The sequence below is a fragment of the Phyllostomus hastatus genome, unplaced genomic scaffold (genome assembly GCF_019186645.2).
Source record: "Phyllostomus hastatus isolate PE091 unplaced genomic scaffold, TTU_PhHast_1.1 phas_scaffold_585, whole genome shotgun sequence".
Taxonomy (NCBI): domain Eukaryota; kingdom Metazoa; phylum Chordata; class Mammalia; order Chiroptera; family Phyllostomidae; genus Phyllostomus; species Phyllostomus hastatus.
Window position 1 is genome coordinate 8,974,476 of NW_025334037.1, and position 16,947 is coordinate 8,991,422.

General features: G+C 51.1%; 1 protein-coding gene across 2 annotated transcripts in view; it reads right to left on the reverse strand.

Moving 5' to 3' along the window:
- Window positions 1–16,947, reverse strand: part of PTPN5 (protein tyrosine phosphatase non-receptor type 5) — a 50,028-nt gene that overhangs the window by 23,659 nt on the left and 9,422 nt on the right. For both annotated transcript variants that reach the window (XM_045825806.1, XM_045825807.1), the window contains exon 2: window positions 12,811–12,887. In XM_045825806.1, the coding sequence (XP_045681762.1) occupies window positions 12,811–12,835 (25 nt within the window). In that variant the 5' untranslated portion in view covers window positions 12,836–12,887. The remainder of the gene's footprint in view (window positions 1–12,810; window positions 12,888–16,947) is intronic.

A 16,947-nucleotide genomic window follows, 5' to 3' on the forward strand; every position in this document is an offset into this window, starting at 1 on the left:
GAAGTATTTCCAGGACTGAACCCTGCAAGGTTGTCCTGCAGCTCTTGTCCCACTCGTGGCTTTGTTTCCAGGGGGGCAGCTCTGTGTGGGGGCTCACAGAAAAAGCTTTGGAGTCACAAAGCTTAGGTTTGAGGCCCGCCTTTGCCACTTACTACCTATGTGACCTTGAGTAAGTGACTTAATCTCTCTTCTGGGCAATAAATACATGACTGGCCTCTTGGATTCTGAGGATACCGTAAGGTAAAACAGGCGATGAGCTTAGCCTAGTGCCCGGCACATGTGAATACACAACAAATTGTAGCCAGAATTTGCAGAGGAGGGGGACAAAGGGAAGGGGAAGGGAGCTGGGGCAAGAGGCAGCTGTAAGGACTTCCCTTTCATCTGCCAGGTGGGCCCCCAGGAGGATGGTGGGTCTCCGCCCCCACACGGGTAGGGGCTCTGAGGCTGCTGGCAGCAACTGGAGTGGGCATGGACTGGGGGTGGCAGAAGTGGGGCAGCCTCGTCTCTGCCAGTTATTTAAAACCAGAATGCTAACAAGCTTTCAAAACAAAACGCAACTCAAGTTCTGTTTGGATGGGATATAATACAATGGTTCTATCTGAAGGAGAACCAAACAGCTTTGTTGCTGCGAACAAAGGCCCAGTTCTCTGTGCCTCTCTGGAGTGGAGGCCCAGAAGTGCCAGGGTGACAGGGTCAATGCAACTCTGAGCTGAGAACTGAAAGAGCCCACAGAGAGGCCCTGGTGTGATGAGGTACCAGAGGCCCCATGTGCTTGAGACTTGAATGCAATGCATAGGGAGGAAGGGACAGACTGGAGAGGGCATCTGGTTCCATCCTCCCATTTCATACACAAGGAAACTGAGGTCCAGAGAGTAAGAACCGGGACTGGCACTCAGTTTCTCACCCTCTGGGTCAGTGTCACCCATGCAGGTGGCACGGGAAGCTTCAGAGCGGGGTCTGAGCCAGCTGAGTCCTGGCTTGCAGTTCTCTGTGGGCCCTGTACGTGCCCTTAGAGGTCTAGGAGATTCCAGGTGATGGGTGGTAAGCAAGAGCAGCCGAGATGCCCCAGAGGAGTGCTGCCAACAAATCCCAAGGCTCCAGAGGCTGCCACCCTCACATGGCCCTTTACAACCCGGAGCCTCACGATGCTGGCAGAGTGGCAGCTCAGCTCTGTCTCTGGGGGGTGAGTGACCCTGGGCATCTCACTGCCCTCGTGGACTTCAGATGCCTTCTGTTAAGTTGAGTGAGACACAGGGTCTTGAGGGGCCCTTCCAGGACTAAACACCCACTCAAATAAAAATAAGAGCCCCAGCTTTAATTCCCCTTGTCCTTAGGATAAAGACCAAAATTCTTGCCATGGCCAATAAGGAAGGCCCAGCATGCTTTGGCCCCAGCTTATCTCCTCGGCCTTCACCCACGCCACCTTCTTTCTGGTTTTCTCTGTTTCAGCTCTTTCCAGATCCTCTCGTCAAACCAGTGTGGGAAGGAGAACAGTCTGGAAACTGGGTTTTTCCAAGTCAAGATGGAGGCGTAAACACGCTTCGCCTCCTTGCACGACTACAGCAAAAATTACAACTAAACTACGAAACAAATACCACAGAGATTCGTCAGAAAATCAAGCTTTATGGAAGTTCAACAACCAAGGATTTAAAGAAGCCACATTCATCCAAATGTGCAGGAGAGGTGGAGGCGCGGAGACACGCGGAGCAGTGGAGAGGCACAGAGGAGCATGGAGACGCAGAGTGGGCGGCCTCGCATCCACATGTGGTGGATAAAAGTCGGGAGGGAAACCTCAGAAATGAGGGATCCTGGCTCCAGAGCGCCTAGTCCAGGGTTCCACTGTCAGGAAGGTAAGTCCCCATAACTTTTGCCTGTAAAGATCAGTGGGGGTTGGCGTGGTGGAAGGAACTGTGGGATTCTCAAGAGACTCCTCTTAAAAGGCTTACAACAGACTTAGGGCTGATGCGGGCTCACCCCCTCTGGGATTCAGTCCCAGGGCCACAGCCGAAAGGGCACCAGTGGCATATGGGGAGAAACTGAACTGACTAGTAACGGGTGAGTGCTGGGAGACAGCTTCCTCCTGGACAAAACTCCAGAGACCAGGTGGTGACATTGTCCCCACTCCGAGCCCTCCCCCACATGGAGCCACAGAGCAGCGATTGGGTTCCCCCGCCCTGGTGGTTACCTAAGGCTCCGCCCAATGCAACTCACAGGTGTGCTTTTCTATAATAGGCCACACTACTAAGACAGGGAGCCAGAGTAGCTCTACCTAATACACAGAAGCACACACAGGGAGGCTGCCAAACTGAGGAGACAAAGAAATATGGCCCCAGTGAAAGAACAGAACAGAATTCCAGAAGAACAACTAACTGCAATGGAAACAAGCAACCTATTAGATGCAGAGTTCAAAACACTGGTTACAAGGATGCTCAGGGAACTCATTGGGTACTTCAATAGCATGAAAAAGACCCAGGCAGAAATGAAGGTTACATTAAGTGAAATAAAGAAAATCTACAGGGAACCAACAGTGGTGAGTGTGAAGCCAAGAATCAAATCAATGATTTGGAACATAAGACAGAAAAAAAACATTTGATTGGAACAGCAATAAGAAAAAAGAATTCAAAAAAAAAAGAAAGAAAATAAAAAGCAAGGATAGGCTAAGGAGTCTTTGGGACATCTCCAAATATACTAACATCTGAATCATAGGGGTGCCAGAAAGAGAAGAGGAGGAGGAAGAAATTGAAAACTTATTTGAAAAAACAATGAAAGAAAACATCCCTCATTTGGTGAAGGAAATAGACACACAAGCCCAGGACTTGTGAGGACACATAGCACTGTGGGAGGAGCTCAGAGACAGGGTGCTGAGTGAAAGAAATGAGCTCTAACAGAACCCAATGTTTACAACTTAAAAATACACGCACATGTATTTCCTATATTACAGAAATATCTAATCACTATGTTGTAAACCTGAGACTAATATAATACTCTATGTTAGCTGCAACTGAAAAACAAAACATATTATTATTATTTTTAAAAGATTTTATTTATTTATTTTTAGAGAGGGGAAGGGAGGGAGAAATAGAGGGAGAGAAACATCAACGTGTGGTTGCCTCTCGAACACCCCCCACTGGGGACCTGGCCTGAAACCCAGGCATGTGCCCTGACTGGGAATCGAACTGGCAACCCTTTGGTTTACAGGCTGGCACTCAATCCACTGAGCCACACCAGCCAGGGCTAAAAACCAAAAATATTATTTAAAAAAGAATGGAAAAAATATACGAACACAAAAACTGTAGCAAAGTATAAGTCATACAAACAGTTTATCCATTCCTCAGGTAATGAGGGCTTTCACAACAGACCACTATTCCCCCTGGGGGGAGGCAGGCCTGAGAGGCCGGGTGTGGCTGAGGGGAGGCCTTGCAGTGGCTGCGGGAACAACTGGGCGGGCGGCTCCAGCTGGCAGAGGGCGAGCCTGGGCTGGGTGGAGGACGGACGTGTGCTCCAGATGATCTTGTTTCTGACAGAGAAATGGTGTGTCTTAAGCTAAGTGATATTCAGCAGGGATGCAGGCAAAAAGATGATTGAAAAGGGCGTAATGGTCACACTTAGCACACGCCGAATGGGCCAGTGTTGGCTTTGGGAGCCACCCCGGCTCTAGTGCTCACAGCAGAGCAAAGCCAGGCTGGGAGGTGGGACGGAGGCAGGGGAGGCTGATGCTCCGTCCGTAGACAAGGGTTGAGGGCCGCTGTGTGCAAAGCCTTGTCTTTGTTTAGGAAGATTACATGGAGGGCAATTTGGGGCAGGTGCCTCATTTTTTATTTGAAAAGGCAGTGGGACCCCAGTTGGTGTCTGGTGTGCCTAGTCAAACAGCCCAGGTCCTCCTTTCATGAGGGCTTTCCTTGGTCCCTTAGATACTCCAGGTTTTAATCACTGGGGAGTGAAAAAGAAACAGCACTGGGGTCCTAATAAGCAGCTCCACCGGCCCCATGGCATCATTTTCGTGTGTGTGTGTGTGTGAGAGAGAGAGAAAGAGAGAGAGAGAGAGAGAGAGAGAGAGAGAGAGAGAGAAGTTCCAATGTTTAGGGATGCAAAGTGGTTCATGTAAGACCTCAAGCTCAAAATCCACTCACATCCAGGGCTTCTCAACCCAACACCCGGAAACCATAAAAGTGACACGTGACTAACACGGTACGGTGCACAAACCCTCACTGACACCCTTTATCGCACTGCATCCTCACGACTGCCATGAGAAGCCTGCGTTTCCCACTTTACAGGGGAGGTGTAAAGGGGACTGTTGGGGGGCGGCTGGAGCACCCCGGGGGTTTGTCCAAGCCCATCTGGGAAGGGGGAGGCCTGGTGCAGGGGCAGACTCACTCAGTACTGTCCTCACACCCAGGAGAAGATCCCTTATGCTGTCCTTGCGCTTGAGGGGGGCCCTGTTTCAACCCTTCAGAGGCACGCTCCTCTTCACAGTGAGGAGTCCATGGAGCCAGAGCCAAAGGGACACTCCCTGACTAGGGCTGGCCAAGAAGCGACTGTTTGCAGAAGGTGTGTTTGAAGCTTGGATGTGTGGGCTGGGGCACCCATCCACAAAAGCGTGCAGGAGGGCCCCTGCGAGGGTGGACAGAGCTGGGGAGGTGGGGGACTGCCTTTCCTCGTGCTCCAGCAGACTCTGAGGAGTCAGAATTTTAAATCTGAACCTGGCTTTCAAGCTCCTTACAAAGGAGCATTTGCCAGGGGAGAAGGATAGAATATATTTCATTTACGAGTTTGTTAGCTTGACTTGTAACTGCTTAGACACAGACATAACACACGTGGGCCCTACGAACGTTAGGGGTGGGCCTGCACGTGGCTGTGCACGCTGAAGATTTAAACTGCTGTACAAAGGGTGAGTGGCTTAAGTCCTGGAAGGCTGGGGAGGAGGGGAAGAATGGGACAGGAGAGGGAGCTGGAAGGAAGGAAGATTTGGGGAGGAAGGAGCTCAGATTAGGAGGAATGTGACAGCTTCTGGAGAGGAAGTGCTGGTGGGTTGATGATGTCCACCGACGCGCCGCACCGCTCCTGTCAAAAGCTGAAACTGATTTCCCTCCCTTGAATCTGGGCTGGTCCTGTGACAGGCTCTGATCAAGAAGTATGGTGAAGTGACACCATGCCACTTCTGGGCCTTCTGAAGCTTCTGCCTTTGGCCCTCTCGGAGTGCTCTGTGGGAGTCAGCTGCCACAGGAGAAGTCTGTCTACCTTGAGACCCCCAGGCCAGGAGGCAGTCCCAGTGTGCTGCATGGAAAGAAAGGCCAAAGGACGCAGCACTGAGGTGCCAGACACGCCAGAAAAGCGTTTTTGGACCTTTAACCCCAGCCCGGTGCCAGGTGCACACAGCTGAGTGCATGGCCTCAGCTGACGCCACAGGGAACAGAAGAACCACCTAGCTGGGCTCTGCACGACCCTCCAAATCGTGAGCAAATAAAATGATGGTTTTAAGCCACTAAGTTTTCACATAGTTTGTTAGATAGCCATAGACAGCCAAAACAGGTGACCCGAAAAGGAGAAATAAGCTTAAATGGAAGGCCGAGCTTTTTTGAAAGGTGTAAACAACTTCCTGAGGGCTGGGATGATCAGTCCCTGGCCGGGCCAAAGAGAACGGTGACAGTATGTGTCACCGCACGACCCAGGAATATGATGGATGCTCCTCTGTCTCATGGAGCTTTAGCATCAGCCTGTGTGGAGGCAGGAGACTGGCCAGACGGCCCTTCTCCCAGGTGCAAAGCCTCCTGTTTCCTCACACACCCAGCTCTCCCTGCAGAACAGCGGGCCTGTTCCTACCCTGGTGAAGGCCAATGAATGACTGTCCTGTCCTGCAACTCTGGCTCCTCTTCCCGTCCGACTTCACAAGCAGACAACACTCCCACGTGTGTCTGTGCTGGTTCTGCGAGGCCCCAGGGCTGCGGTGGGGAGTCCTTAAAGTGCCACAAAGCTACACTGTGCACTTCACAGCTGGGGGAATGGCCTGGGACTTGATGCCTGGGCTCTGGGCACTCTCAAGGGTTTCTGTGTTCATGCTCCATATGCTCACCTCCGTATCATCACCATCGTGAAGACCTACCATGTATCAAGCACGGGGTAGTAAGGACTTTACATACATCAGCTCATTTAATCCTCGAAAAATCTCTCTGAAGATCTTATTATGTTATCACCCTCGGTTTAGAGTGAAGAGTTTGGAACTCAAAACAGTCAGATAGTTTACCTGAGGTCAAGCTGCTGGTCTGTGGCAGAGCTGGGATTTGAACCCAGGTCTGTCTGCCCACCCACGGCATCCCAAGACCCAGCTACCTGGGCTGCTGCCTCCGTAACTGTCCTGCTGTCTGACCACAGTGAAGCTCCACCATCGCTTACCAGTGAGTGCCTGGCTTGGACTTCTTTCTCTTCACAGTCGTGTCGTTATAGAATACTTTCCAACTAGGGTTCTTAGCGCATCCAAATCATGTGTAGTTTTTCTTTAATTTCCACTCCAAAGACTCAAGTCAAAGACAATTCAGTGTACTATCAGGCACTATAAACACCCCTAAATGCATTAAAAGTCCTGAGTGAAAACAAAACCATCCATTAAACAAGGAAATAAAAGTCAGTGGAACCCAAGCTGCTGAGTGTTGACACACACAAGGGGCAGCTCCACAAAGACACGGCATCCAGGTCTGTCTTCTCTACTCCCGCCCTCCTGCTCCTGCACCTGCCTTGGGACCTTCTGACCGGCGCCAGGCACCCAGCTGGGGGGCTTTGTGAGAACAGGGGTTGGCAGATGAGAGGCGAGGCCCATTTCAAGCTTAACTTGTTCCTTAAACTGCTTTGAAAGCCAGTTCCTAAAACCATGAATCAGACCCTACTTATCCTTCAGTCACAGTTTAAAGGCCGTTTCTTCCAGGAAGACCTCTGTGGCCCCCCAGTGTAGTGTTCCATCACTACTGCACCCTTCCACGGAGCCCTGATCTCGCTGAGAGCAGGGACGGGGTCTGTCTCGCTCTTCGCTGTACCCCCAGTGCTTGGCATCACACTGGGCACAGAATAGATGCTCAATCAAAAGCTGTCAAATCAACAAAAGGGTCAGGCTGTCTTTTCCATGGGCCCTTGTTGGCTTCTGGACTAAGACCTTATCCGTGCAGCCACGGTACCACCACAAAAGCCATACCTCCCCTCCCTGATGGCCAGGGCAGTGGCTGCAGAATTAGGAGAGCAAAGGTTTCCTCAACATGGAGCCCTCTCCACTTTATAAAAGGCTCCCCATGCTGGGAAGTGGCATCCTGCTGAGACCTAGACTGCATCCCCCGCAGGGGAGGGTTCACTGGATACCCATGATGATACAGAGCCTAAGGCTGGGTGGAAGGTAGACTTCAAGGCACTGGGACTTAGGGAGGGAGTGCGTAGCAGGGCCACTGGCTGGGGAGGCCAGCTGCTCCTACCAAATGTGCAATGGTCTATGGAGGCCTCAGTGCCTACCTGCCAGCTAATCCTGACATGCTAAAATCTTGGGGTGGCAGTGGCATCATGGCTCCGGCCAGCTGCCAGCCACAGGGGCACTGTGGGAACACCCTGTTCCCAGGAGCAATGTTGTCTTTAGACCCGGGTCCCTCTTCTCTGGCTGTGCCACTCACTCCCCGTGGGTGAAGGAGGTGTGCCCTGCCCCCCCTTCCAGGCCATGCTCTGGCTACTAGGACTCCAGAGCCACCTGCCACCTGGAACTGAAGCCTGCATGGGTGCAGGCATTACCCTTCTGAGGGTGGACACGGCCTCCTGTTTGGGGCTCTTTCGGTCAGAGGGGTGGCCAAGAAATAGCCGATGGGGTGGCGTGTGGATCATGCTTAGACACACAGACTGACATGCCCACGTGCATGCACACAAGGCCCCTCGCAGTGCAAGACTGAGCAGCAGAGTGATGCACCTCTCAGGGTCCCGTCTGCAGGCTGGCTGCAGTCCCATGAACCTGCCCGCTGGAGACACAGAACAACGCTTGGTGATGTCATGCCATCACTAGTACCTACTGTTTACCTCCCTCCCTCCTCTGCCCTGTCCCCCGGAAGAACCTGCTGGTCTCTGGCTAGGCCCACAGTGGTGCTGGCTGGGGAGGGAGCGGAGGCCCCACCATCAGCAGGGTTGCCTGGTTTCTTGCGAATGCGAACACCTACGCGCAGAAGAGGGGGAGTGTGAGCTGGAATGTATAAATGTGTTTGGGTGACAGTGAGCAAGTAAGTGAGCAAGCAAGGAAGAGTGAAAAAGAAGAAAAGGAGGGTGACCATGTGAAAAAGAATATGTGCATGACAGGAGAAGGAAAATAAATGTGTGCATGTGCATGGAGCAGAGGGTGCACCTGGGTGCACAGCCCATGCCTGAGACGGCACCTGAGAACTGTGTGTAACCGAGGGGCTGCGAACAGGGCAGAGGATGGGAGGGATGGCGCATGCCTGCTTGTCTGCATGTGCGCGTGAGAATGGGTGTGGTGTGGGAGAGAAAGGGACCTAAAGAGAGAAGGAGAAATCAGGCAAGTCTGCCCATCTCTAAAAGCATGTCCAATGGAAGGGGGTGCGTGATGGAGCCATGGAGCTAAGACAACTTGAGTGTGCAAGAGGAGGACGACTGGCAGGTGTGTGAGCTTGAGGGTGGGTGTGTGCCTCCACAGGGCACTGTGAGACGGAGACAGGGCATGTGCCTGGGTGATGGTGTGTGGGTATGTGCACGTGAGTGTGTGAGCACAAAGCTGGGACAAGTGAGAACACAGCTGAGAGTGCGAGCACATGCGTGGAGTGCCCCAGCACTGTGAGCAAGTGTGCCTGACCCGGGGGCAGCCATGGGCTGCCTGGGGTGTTGGAGATGCCTGAGGATGTTTTCACCTGGAGATCTCAGTCTGGAAGGGCTGCTGACCTGCTCGGCGATGGCTCAGGTCCAGGTTTCTGTGGCCGGGAGTGCTGGCCATGTTGCCCCAGCCCAGCAGTGTGGCGTGTGTGGGAATAAGTGAGTCACCAGGCATGACAGGCGCCCTCTCTGTCTTGCCTCTGGTCTTGCCCGTCAGGGAAGACAGCTGGGAGGGGGAACAGATTACTCGAGGGCTGTATTTTTTTTTACACCACCATTATGCAATTGCTCGCAGTGCCCATAGGCTCATTCTAAAGGGCCAGCACCCCAATTCTCTTGGCCTTTATACTGCCTTCTCCTTTTATGTCCAAGTTGAAGTTCAGGTCAGTGGTTTCAGCTAACGAACATTTGTGGAAATCTACTCCTAACCAGGTTCCAGAATCACCCTTCATTCCTTTTCTATCCCCTACCTCTTGGCCTTAATTTTCTCCACTTATCACTATCTACCACACTGTATGTGTTACTTATTTTATTTGTCTGTCTTTCCCTTAATTGCAAATGCCTGTGCAGCACTTGCTATGTACCAAATGCTGTTCTAATTTCTCTGTTAATTCCCTGAATTCTCTGACAACTGTACATGGCAGTGCATGTTACTCTTGCCACATTGGAAATGGGACACACAGGAAGGTTAATAGCTTGCCCACGATCACCCCACGGTAAGTGGTGGAACCAAGCCTGGTCAGGAGTGCCTGCTGTTCACTAGCACACAGGACTGTTCTGTGAGGCTGGGAATGTTCTCGGTTTGATGCACCTTTGAATTTTCAGTGCTTACAAGAACGCTCAGCACATGCAGGCACTCAGTGAGTAGCCCGTGAAGGAATGAAGGAATGAGTGGATGAATGGTGGACATGGAGCACGAAACAGAGAGGTACCTGCCTTCCAGGAGCTCATGGCCCCATAGAGGAAACAGACAAAAAGTTACTTCAATAAACACACTGAGATGGCACTGTGGGGCCTGCAGGGGGCACATGATTTGCTTGGACTAGGGAAGGCGGGCTTTCCAGGGGAAGGACATTAGACGGGGACGTGCACAGTGATATCACCCACTTCCTCTGAACTCCTCCCTGGGGACAGACAGCCCTTAGCTCTTCCGACCTCCATTACTAGGGCTGCAGAAGGCGATGGTGGCTTCAGGGTGACAATGGGGGTGCAGTGGGCCAGCAGCATGAACTCTGAAGACACTGTCTGGAGTCCATTCTCACTCTACCAAACACTAAGTGACCTGGACAGGCTCCCTAACCTCCCTGGGCCTTGGCCCTCCCATCTGGAAGGTGGGGACAGCAAAGGATGCTGACTTCCTAGGCTAGTGGACAGGATTTTGAAGGGCAACAGCGTTTGGAGCAGTGCACATAGCACAAGGCAGGCAATGTGCCAGCTCCGGGGGGACAACCTACACTCCTGCATTTTACACAGGTTGCTGGCTTCCAGGGAGGAACGGGAGTGAACGGTGGAATCAAACATCCTTATTACTATAGCTTCTCTGCTGTGGCTTCACCCCATTTTCCAGAAGCAACTCGAAGCAGGGCAGGAACTACGTCTGCTTTATTCACCACCATTATCCCTAGCACCTAGTACAGTACCCAGCACATAGCAGATGCTCAATAAATGTTTGTTAAATAAGGGCTTTTACGTAATCTTTGTGAGGATAAATATTCATTTTGTTGTTTCCACTTACAAAGGAGGTATGCCGACAGGCCCAGCAAGGTTAAGCAGCTAGTCCATTAACACACAGCCTGTAAACAGAACAGCCAGACTTGAAGGCCAGCCCCACACTCTCCTCCTCACTGTGCTACGCTCTGCACTCCTGCACGTTGTGTCCTGTTTTCCACGGGTTTTTTCCTAGCCAGTGGGGCCGTCCCTGGGTGTAGAGTCATCTCCGAATTCTATGACTCATCGCTGAGTCACAGAACGGTTTAGTAGTTGAAGGGGACTTTTGATGTCATCTCAACCTCCTACCCTTGTGGAAATTTCCTCTCCAATGTCTATCCAGAAAATAGTTGAATGCCTCCAGTGATGGAACACTCATTTTCTTCCTCTTGAATGATCAAGTTCTATGACTGGACACCTTCTAGAGTTGGAAAGAAGGTTCTACCTCTCGTGGATTAACAGGCTTCTCTTTAGTTTCTGTGTGTTGGGTTTATGCCATCTTCCTAAGATACACACAGAATAAATCGGCTGCCCCCTTTGCACAGTCTTTCAGGTAGTTGCACACAGCTCTCACATCCCTTTGAAAAATTCTCTTCTCCAAGCTGGACGCACCGATGCAGTTCCCACCTGTGGGCGGCCACCACACAGTGGCCCCCATCCTAGACCATCTCAACAGGCCATCCAGTGTTTTGAGCAATGGCACCCCTACTGGATAAAGTGTGAATTGCACCACGGGGCTCAATGCCCATCTGAGGAGCTTCCAGAGTAGCTGGGGTACTGGCTCAGGGTCTGAATAAAATAACTGCTTGCTTTATTTTTCTATCCCCACCTGAGGACATTTTTTGCATTGCTTTTTTAGAGAGAGATGAAGGGGCAGGGAGGAGAGAGGGGAGAGAGACAGAAATATCCATGTGAGAGAGAAGAATCAATAGATTGCCTCTCATATGAGCCCAATATGAGCTCATACTGGGGATGGAATCCACATCGAGGGTATGTACCCTGACAAGGAATTGAACCTATGACCTTTTGGTTACAGGACGAAGCTCCAACCAGCTAAGCCAAACTGGCCAGGGCTAAAATAACTGCTTATTTTAAAGAGTCACCACTTTAGAGGCATACCTAGCTGTTTAAATGTCTATCTTAAAGAGTATCACTGAAGACTCCATTACAATGTTCCTTGCCAATTGTGGGGTTTTTTTTTGACAAGCCACAGGTTTAGAACACCAGTATTAGAATTCAAATGGCTGTTTGTTTTTTAAATAAAAAGGTTTGGAAGGAAAGAAATGAAAAAGTATGCTGTGTTATAGGATTATGGTAATTTTTCTTTTTTTTCACTTGCCTTTTTTAAAAAAGATTTTTATTTATTTATTTTCAGAGAAAGGGAGAAATAGAGGGAGAGAAACACCAATATGTGGTTGCCTCTTGTGCACCCCAAATTGGGGACCTGGTCCACAACCCAGGCATGTGTCCTGACTGGGAATCGAACCGGTGACCCTTTGGTTCACAGGCTGGCACTCAATCCACTGAGCCACACCAACCAGGCCACTTGTCTTTATTTTTTAATATTTCTACAATGGGTATGTTATAAAAAGAAAAAACAAAAAATTTTCTAAAAAGAAAAAAAGCCAATAAAATCTTCTCCCGCCTTTGTTGTCTCTATTCCTTCCAAGGCTGTTTGTCACGATGTGGTATCTGGTCTACAGCTGGGACATCTGCCCCCACAGGCAGGGGTGCCTTGGTAATATCTCTGTGGTGACATGGCCCATGGTTCAGACAGCCAGGCTCCCCCAAGAGTGGTCAGCCAGACACAATTTCACACCCACAACCAGGCTTCTTGACAGGTAGTCTCTCCACACTCTCTGCCCTACTTGGGTTCGCACCTCGGTCAGGTTTTGTTTCCTGATCTTACCACTTGAAATCAGCTCAGCACACTACTGGTCAGCGGTCATGTCCCGATCAGCCTTGGACTCCCCAGTTCTTCCCCCTTCTCTCTACCCTCCCAGTACATCCTCAACCACCCGCTCTTCCATCCATGGGAGCCTGAGAGTCTAGACCAGCTCCAAACGATAACTGGCCAGAGAGACATCAGGGATTAGAAAAACAAATCCCTATTTCAATGAAGATCTATGGACCAGCTGAGTCACTCCTCTCACGCAAGTTCGCAGCTACCCAGGCTCTGCTCCAGCCTCAGTGTCATCTGGGGCTCTCTCCCTCCATCTGGAGCTCTGGGGGCGGGGGTTGGCGCCTGGGTGCTGGAAGACTCACCCGACAGCCTCTCACTGCAGCACATGTCCAGGGCCCCTGCCTCGGAGTCATCAGCGGCGTGGTTCTCTCTCTCCCTCCTGCAGCAGGATGAAAAACCGGAGGGGATGCTGTTGAGCTGGGATCAAGACAAAACCCTGAGCAAAGATAAAAAGCCTTCCTTTCTCACACTGTGTCCCTCTGAATAACCCCACCCTGCTCCATCAGAGGGACCTTAGGAAAAGACCGACCTGCAGAAAGAAGGGTCAGGCTGCAGAGACAGGAGAATTCTGCAGGCACCTTCCAGGTGAAATCAGCAATGGCAGCATCACTGTGACCATCATCATCATCACCTCTGCCATTTAAGGAGGGCTCACCATGTGCAACACACTTTATACACTTTATCACACTGAGTCTTCATTGTGGCCCCACCAGTTAGGAATCATTAAAGAGGCTCAGAGAAGTTGAACAACCTGCCCAAGGTGGGCTCATTAGGGTGGAGTGGGGTATGAAATTAGTCTAAGGCTCCAGGCTCGTGCTCACTGCTGCGTGGTCCTGTCTCTTAGTTCCTGTGCGTTTAAAAACTGAAAGCATGGGGGAGCAAGGAGACAGGTCTGGGTAACACCGTCTGTGTCCAGCTCCCCGAGGACTGTAATGCCCCGTGCCTCAGGCAGTGGACAGTGGCATGCAAGACTTGTCTCCAGAAACAGCTAGAAGTACCTATTAAGTATCTTTTGCATATTCTAAATGTTCTGTTTCCTTCTGAAGTCAGAAAACCCTCTTTCTAGACCATTAGGACACCTTCCAGAACTATAGTGGGGTCTAGCTTTCCTCCCTTACCCAGTAAGCTGGAAAAAGGTCGCGTGGATCATGCAGACCCCTTGAAGGGTCTGCAGATAGACAGACTCTAAGGGCAACCTCGTAGCTCACAGGGGCTCCCGACTATGGGAGTAGCCAGAAGCGTGGTGGGCTCCAATGGCCCCGTGTGCTCTTCACGTCTCTGACCCCTGCGATAGGTGGCTGGACACACCAACCAGGCTGGGTCGATCAGATGCACTCTGGAGGGTCTGCGGTTGTGAGGGCTGAAGCACGGTGGCTGCAGTGCCAGAGAAAAAGGCCGCAACAGCTGCTTCTGGGGGCCTCGAAGCTGCTGCACTCCTGCCCATCCTGGGTCTTGACTGGGCAGCACGTCCATCAAGGCCACACGCTGTCCCGGAATCCTTCCGACCAATCCCAACCTTTTAGCTTCAGCTAGTGGGATTTGATTTTGGAGACTGGCAACCAAAAGAAACTTCAACAGAGCCTCACTGGCAAACTTCTGGGTTGGCCAAAAAGTTCGTTTGTTTTTTCCCCTCACATGGCTCTAGTGGCACTTAGCTGTCTTTAACTTCATTCGAAACAATTCTGTTGGATTACATTGTGACAGCTGTCATATCAGCGTGCATTTAAAAAACGGAACAAAACTGGTGAATTTTATGTGGCCATTTTAATATTGAAGATGGAAGAAAATAAGTAACATTTTTGACATACTGTGCTTTATCACTTCAAGAAAGGTAAAAATGCAACTGAAATGCAACGTGTGAAGTTTCGTGCTGGAGATTTCTCACTGGACGATGCGCCACAGTCGGGTAGACCAGCTGAAGTTGATAGCGATCAAACTGAGACATTAATCGAGAACAATCAATGTTATACCATGCGGGAGACAGCTGACATACTCAAAACATCCAAATCAATAAAGTTATTACTAAATATGAAAAATGTGTCTTTTATTTTATGGAGAAAATCATATGGACTTTTTGGCCAACCTAGTACTTTCGAGAAGCCCAACAGGCCAGTTGCCTCTCAGCGCACCAGTCCTGCAGCCCTGCCTCTCCGACGGGTCCTGAGGCTGAGTGCAGGCCAGGCGGCAGGTCTGGAAGAACGGAGGGCAGACGAGCTGGTTAAGGCTCTCACAACCGGTCTTCCATTATTTCATTTCTCCTCACTGCAATGTTTCCCCACTGAATCCCAGATCTCAGAGCCGAGCTCCCCTGAAGAGAGGGCCTTTAAATGTCTCCTGAATCCCTGCACTTTTTTCCCTCACCACCACCTCCGCCTTGGTCCACGCCCAGCACCCAGTCTAGATTACCGAGTCAGTCTTTTAACTGGTCTCTGGCATCCACTCAGGTTGGGCTCCAAAGCCTCCTCCGTATGCCCCAGTACACACCCAGGGCTGTACAGGTTGGACAGTTTACACCCCGCACAACCGAATGTGGCAGGTGTAGCTAGAATCAACTCTTTCCAAACTCAACACTGATCACGGAACCTTCCTTGAAAAACTGCTTTAATGGCCTCATACTGCACTCAGAACAAAGATAAAACTCCTTTACCAAAGTGGACTGGATCTAGCATGGCTGACCCTGGTTTACCCCTCCAACCTCATTTCACACCCCTCTGCCCTTGACCTCTGCACGCTCACAGGTGGTTTTTCTCACGGGGAATTTGCACACACTTTCCCCTCCACCCGGGGAGAGCCCCCAGCTCCGCTTTTCAGTATGTGTGTTACTCACAGCGCTTGACACAGTGTGATGTTTCGTTTTGATTTATGCCACTACGTGACTAACGTCCACCTCAGCCGTTAGGCCCCGAGTTCCACGAGGGCAGACACCACCACTTCTGCTCTATTTTAAAGTCCACGCAGTGCCTGGCACCCAGCGCACTAAATACACGCTTGCTGAGTAAATGAATGTTGCCCTGACCGTGTTGGAAAAAACACCAGGAACCTCAAACAAACCAGGCTGGGACTGGAGCTGCCTGGTGGCTATGCCTTTTTTATTTTTAAAATTTCTTTACTTTTTATTTATTGATTTTAGAGAGAGAGAGAGCAGGAGAGAAAAACATTGATTTGTTCTTCCACTTGGTTATGCATTCATTGGTCAATTCTTGTGTGTGCCGCGACCAGAGATCGAACCCGCAACCTTGGCGTATTGGCATGACACTCTCACCAGCAGAGCTACCAGGGCAGGGCCTGGTGGCCAGATCTTTGTGAAGTCACCTGGAACCCTCCTCCGGGTCTGATGTCGAGAGCAGTCACAGAATTACATACCTGGAGGAGTGTTTTTCAGAGGAGGAAACTGAGGCACAAAACGGGGGTCTGTCTTGCCCCAGGTTGTACATTGTGGCCACGGAAGTTGGGAACAAGAACGCCCATCCCTAATCTCCCAATCCTGAGATCGATATTTATTCTTTTTCCTAAAGAACATCCCAGCCTGAGGGCGATCTGCAAGGGCTGGCCTCTGGCTGGGTGCAGAAAGGTACCCAAGGTACTCAGATACCTCTGGAAGGGGGCCCCAGGAGTGACTCACAGATGCTTTTACACCTTAAGGCTCCCTGGCCCCAAGCCGTGTTCAGAATAGCTTGGTGCTGCATGTGTGCAGAGGACTCTATAAATAAGCTTCCTAGAAAATGACTAATTTCATAATCAGAAAAGCAGAAAGAGTAGCACCTCTCTTTTGTAGAGGAAAATGGAGCAAGAACCTGCTGCTGGGTCCTGCAGTCGAAGGACTCCGGGGACCACCATCCTGACCCACACGCCCAGGCTGTTCAGGGGAGGGCTGCAGCTGGATCCCCAAAGAGACGCCCCGTTCAGGCTACACGGAGAAGCCCAAGCCTCTGGGCATTGCCCTCCCTCCCCCTCGCCAAGAGCAGAAATAGCTGCTTGCAGTGGCTTGCTGCGGGCCCCTTCCATCTCCTTCTCTACTTCTATCCGTGGGCAAAGGAGCAGAAAACTGGTCAAGAGACAGGCAGCAACTTGCTGGAGTGGCTGCTCACCGCTGCTCTTCGAACCGGAAAACCCTGGAGATGCAGGGACATCACCTAGCCTGTCCTCCCTCAAAGATGGCGAATGTCTGGGAGGAAAGGGAACCTTCCCAAGGCCATTGCCTCATTCAACAAGCATCTGCTGAGCACCTCCTACGAACGAGACACCAGGACTGCCTTAGAACACAGTGACAAACAAGCCAGGCCCCTCCCTCCACAGCTCCCAATCCTCCTGGGGGGGACACAGGTGCAAACTCGGCACACCCACATCTGCTTTAATTGACACTCGTGTGGACACCTTGGGAAGGGCTCAGCTCAGCTTGTGGTGAGGGGGCCAGGGGAAGAGGAAGTCTTCTCCACGGG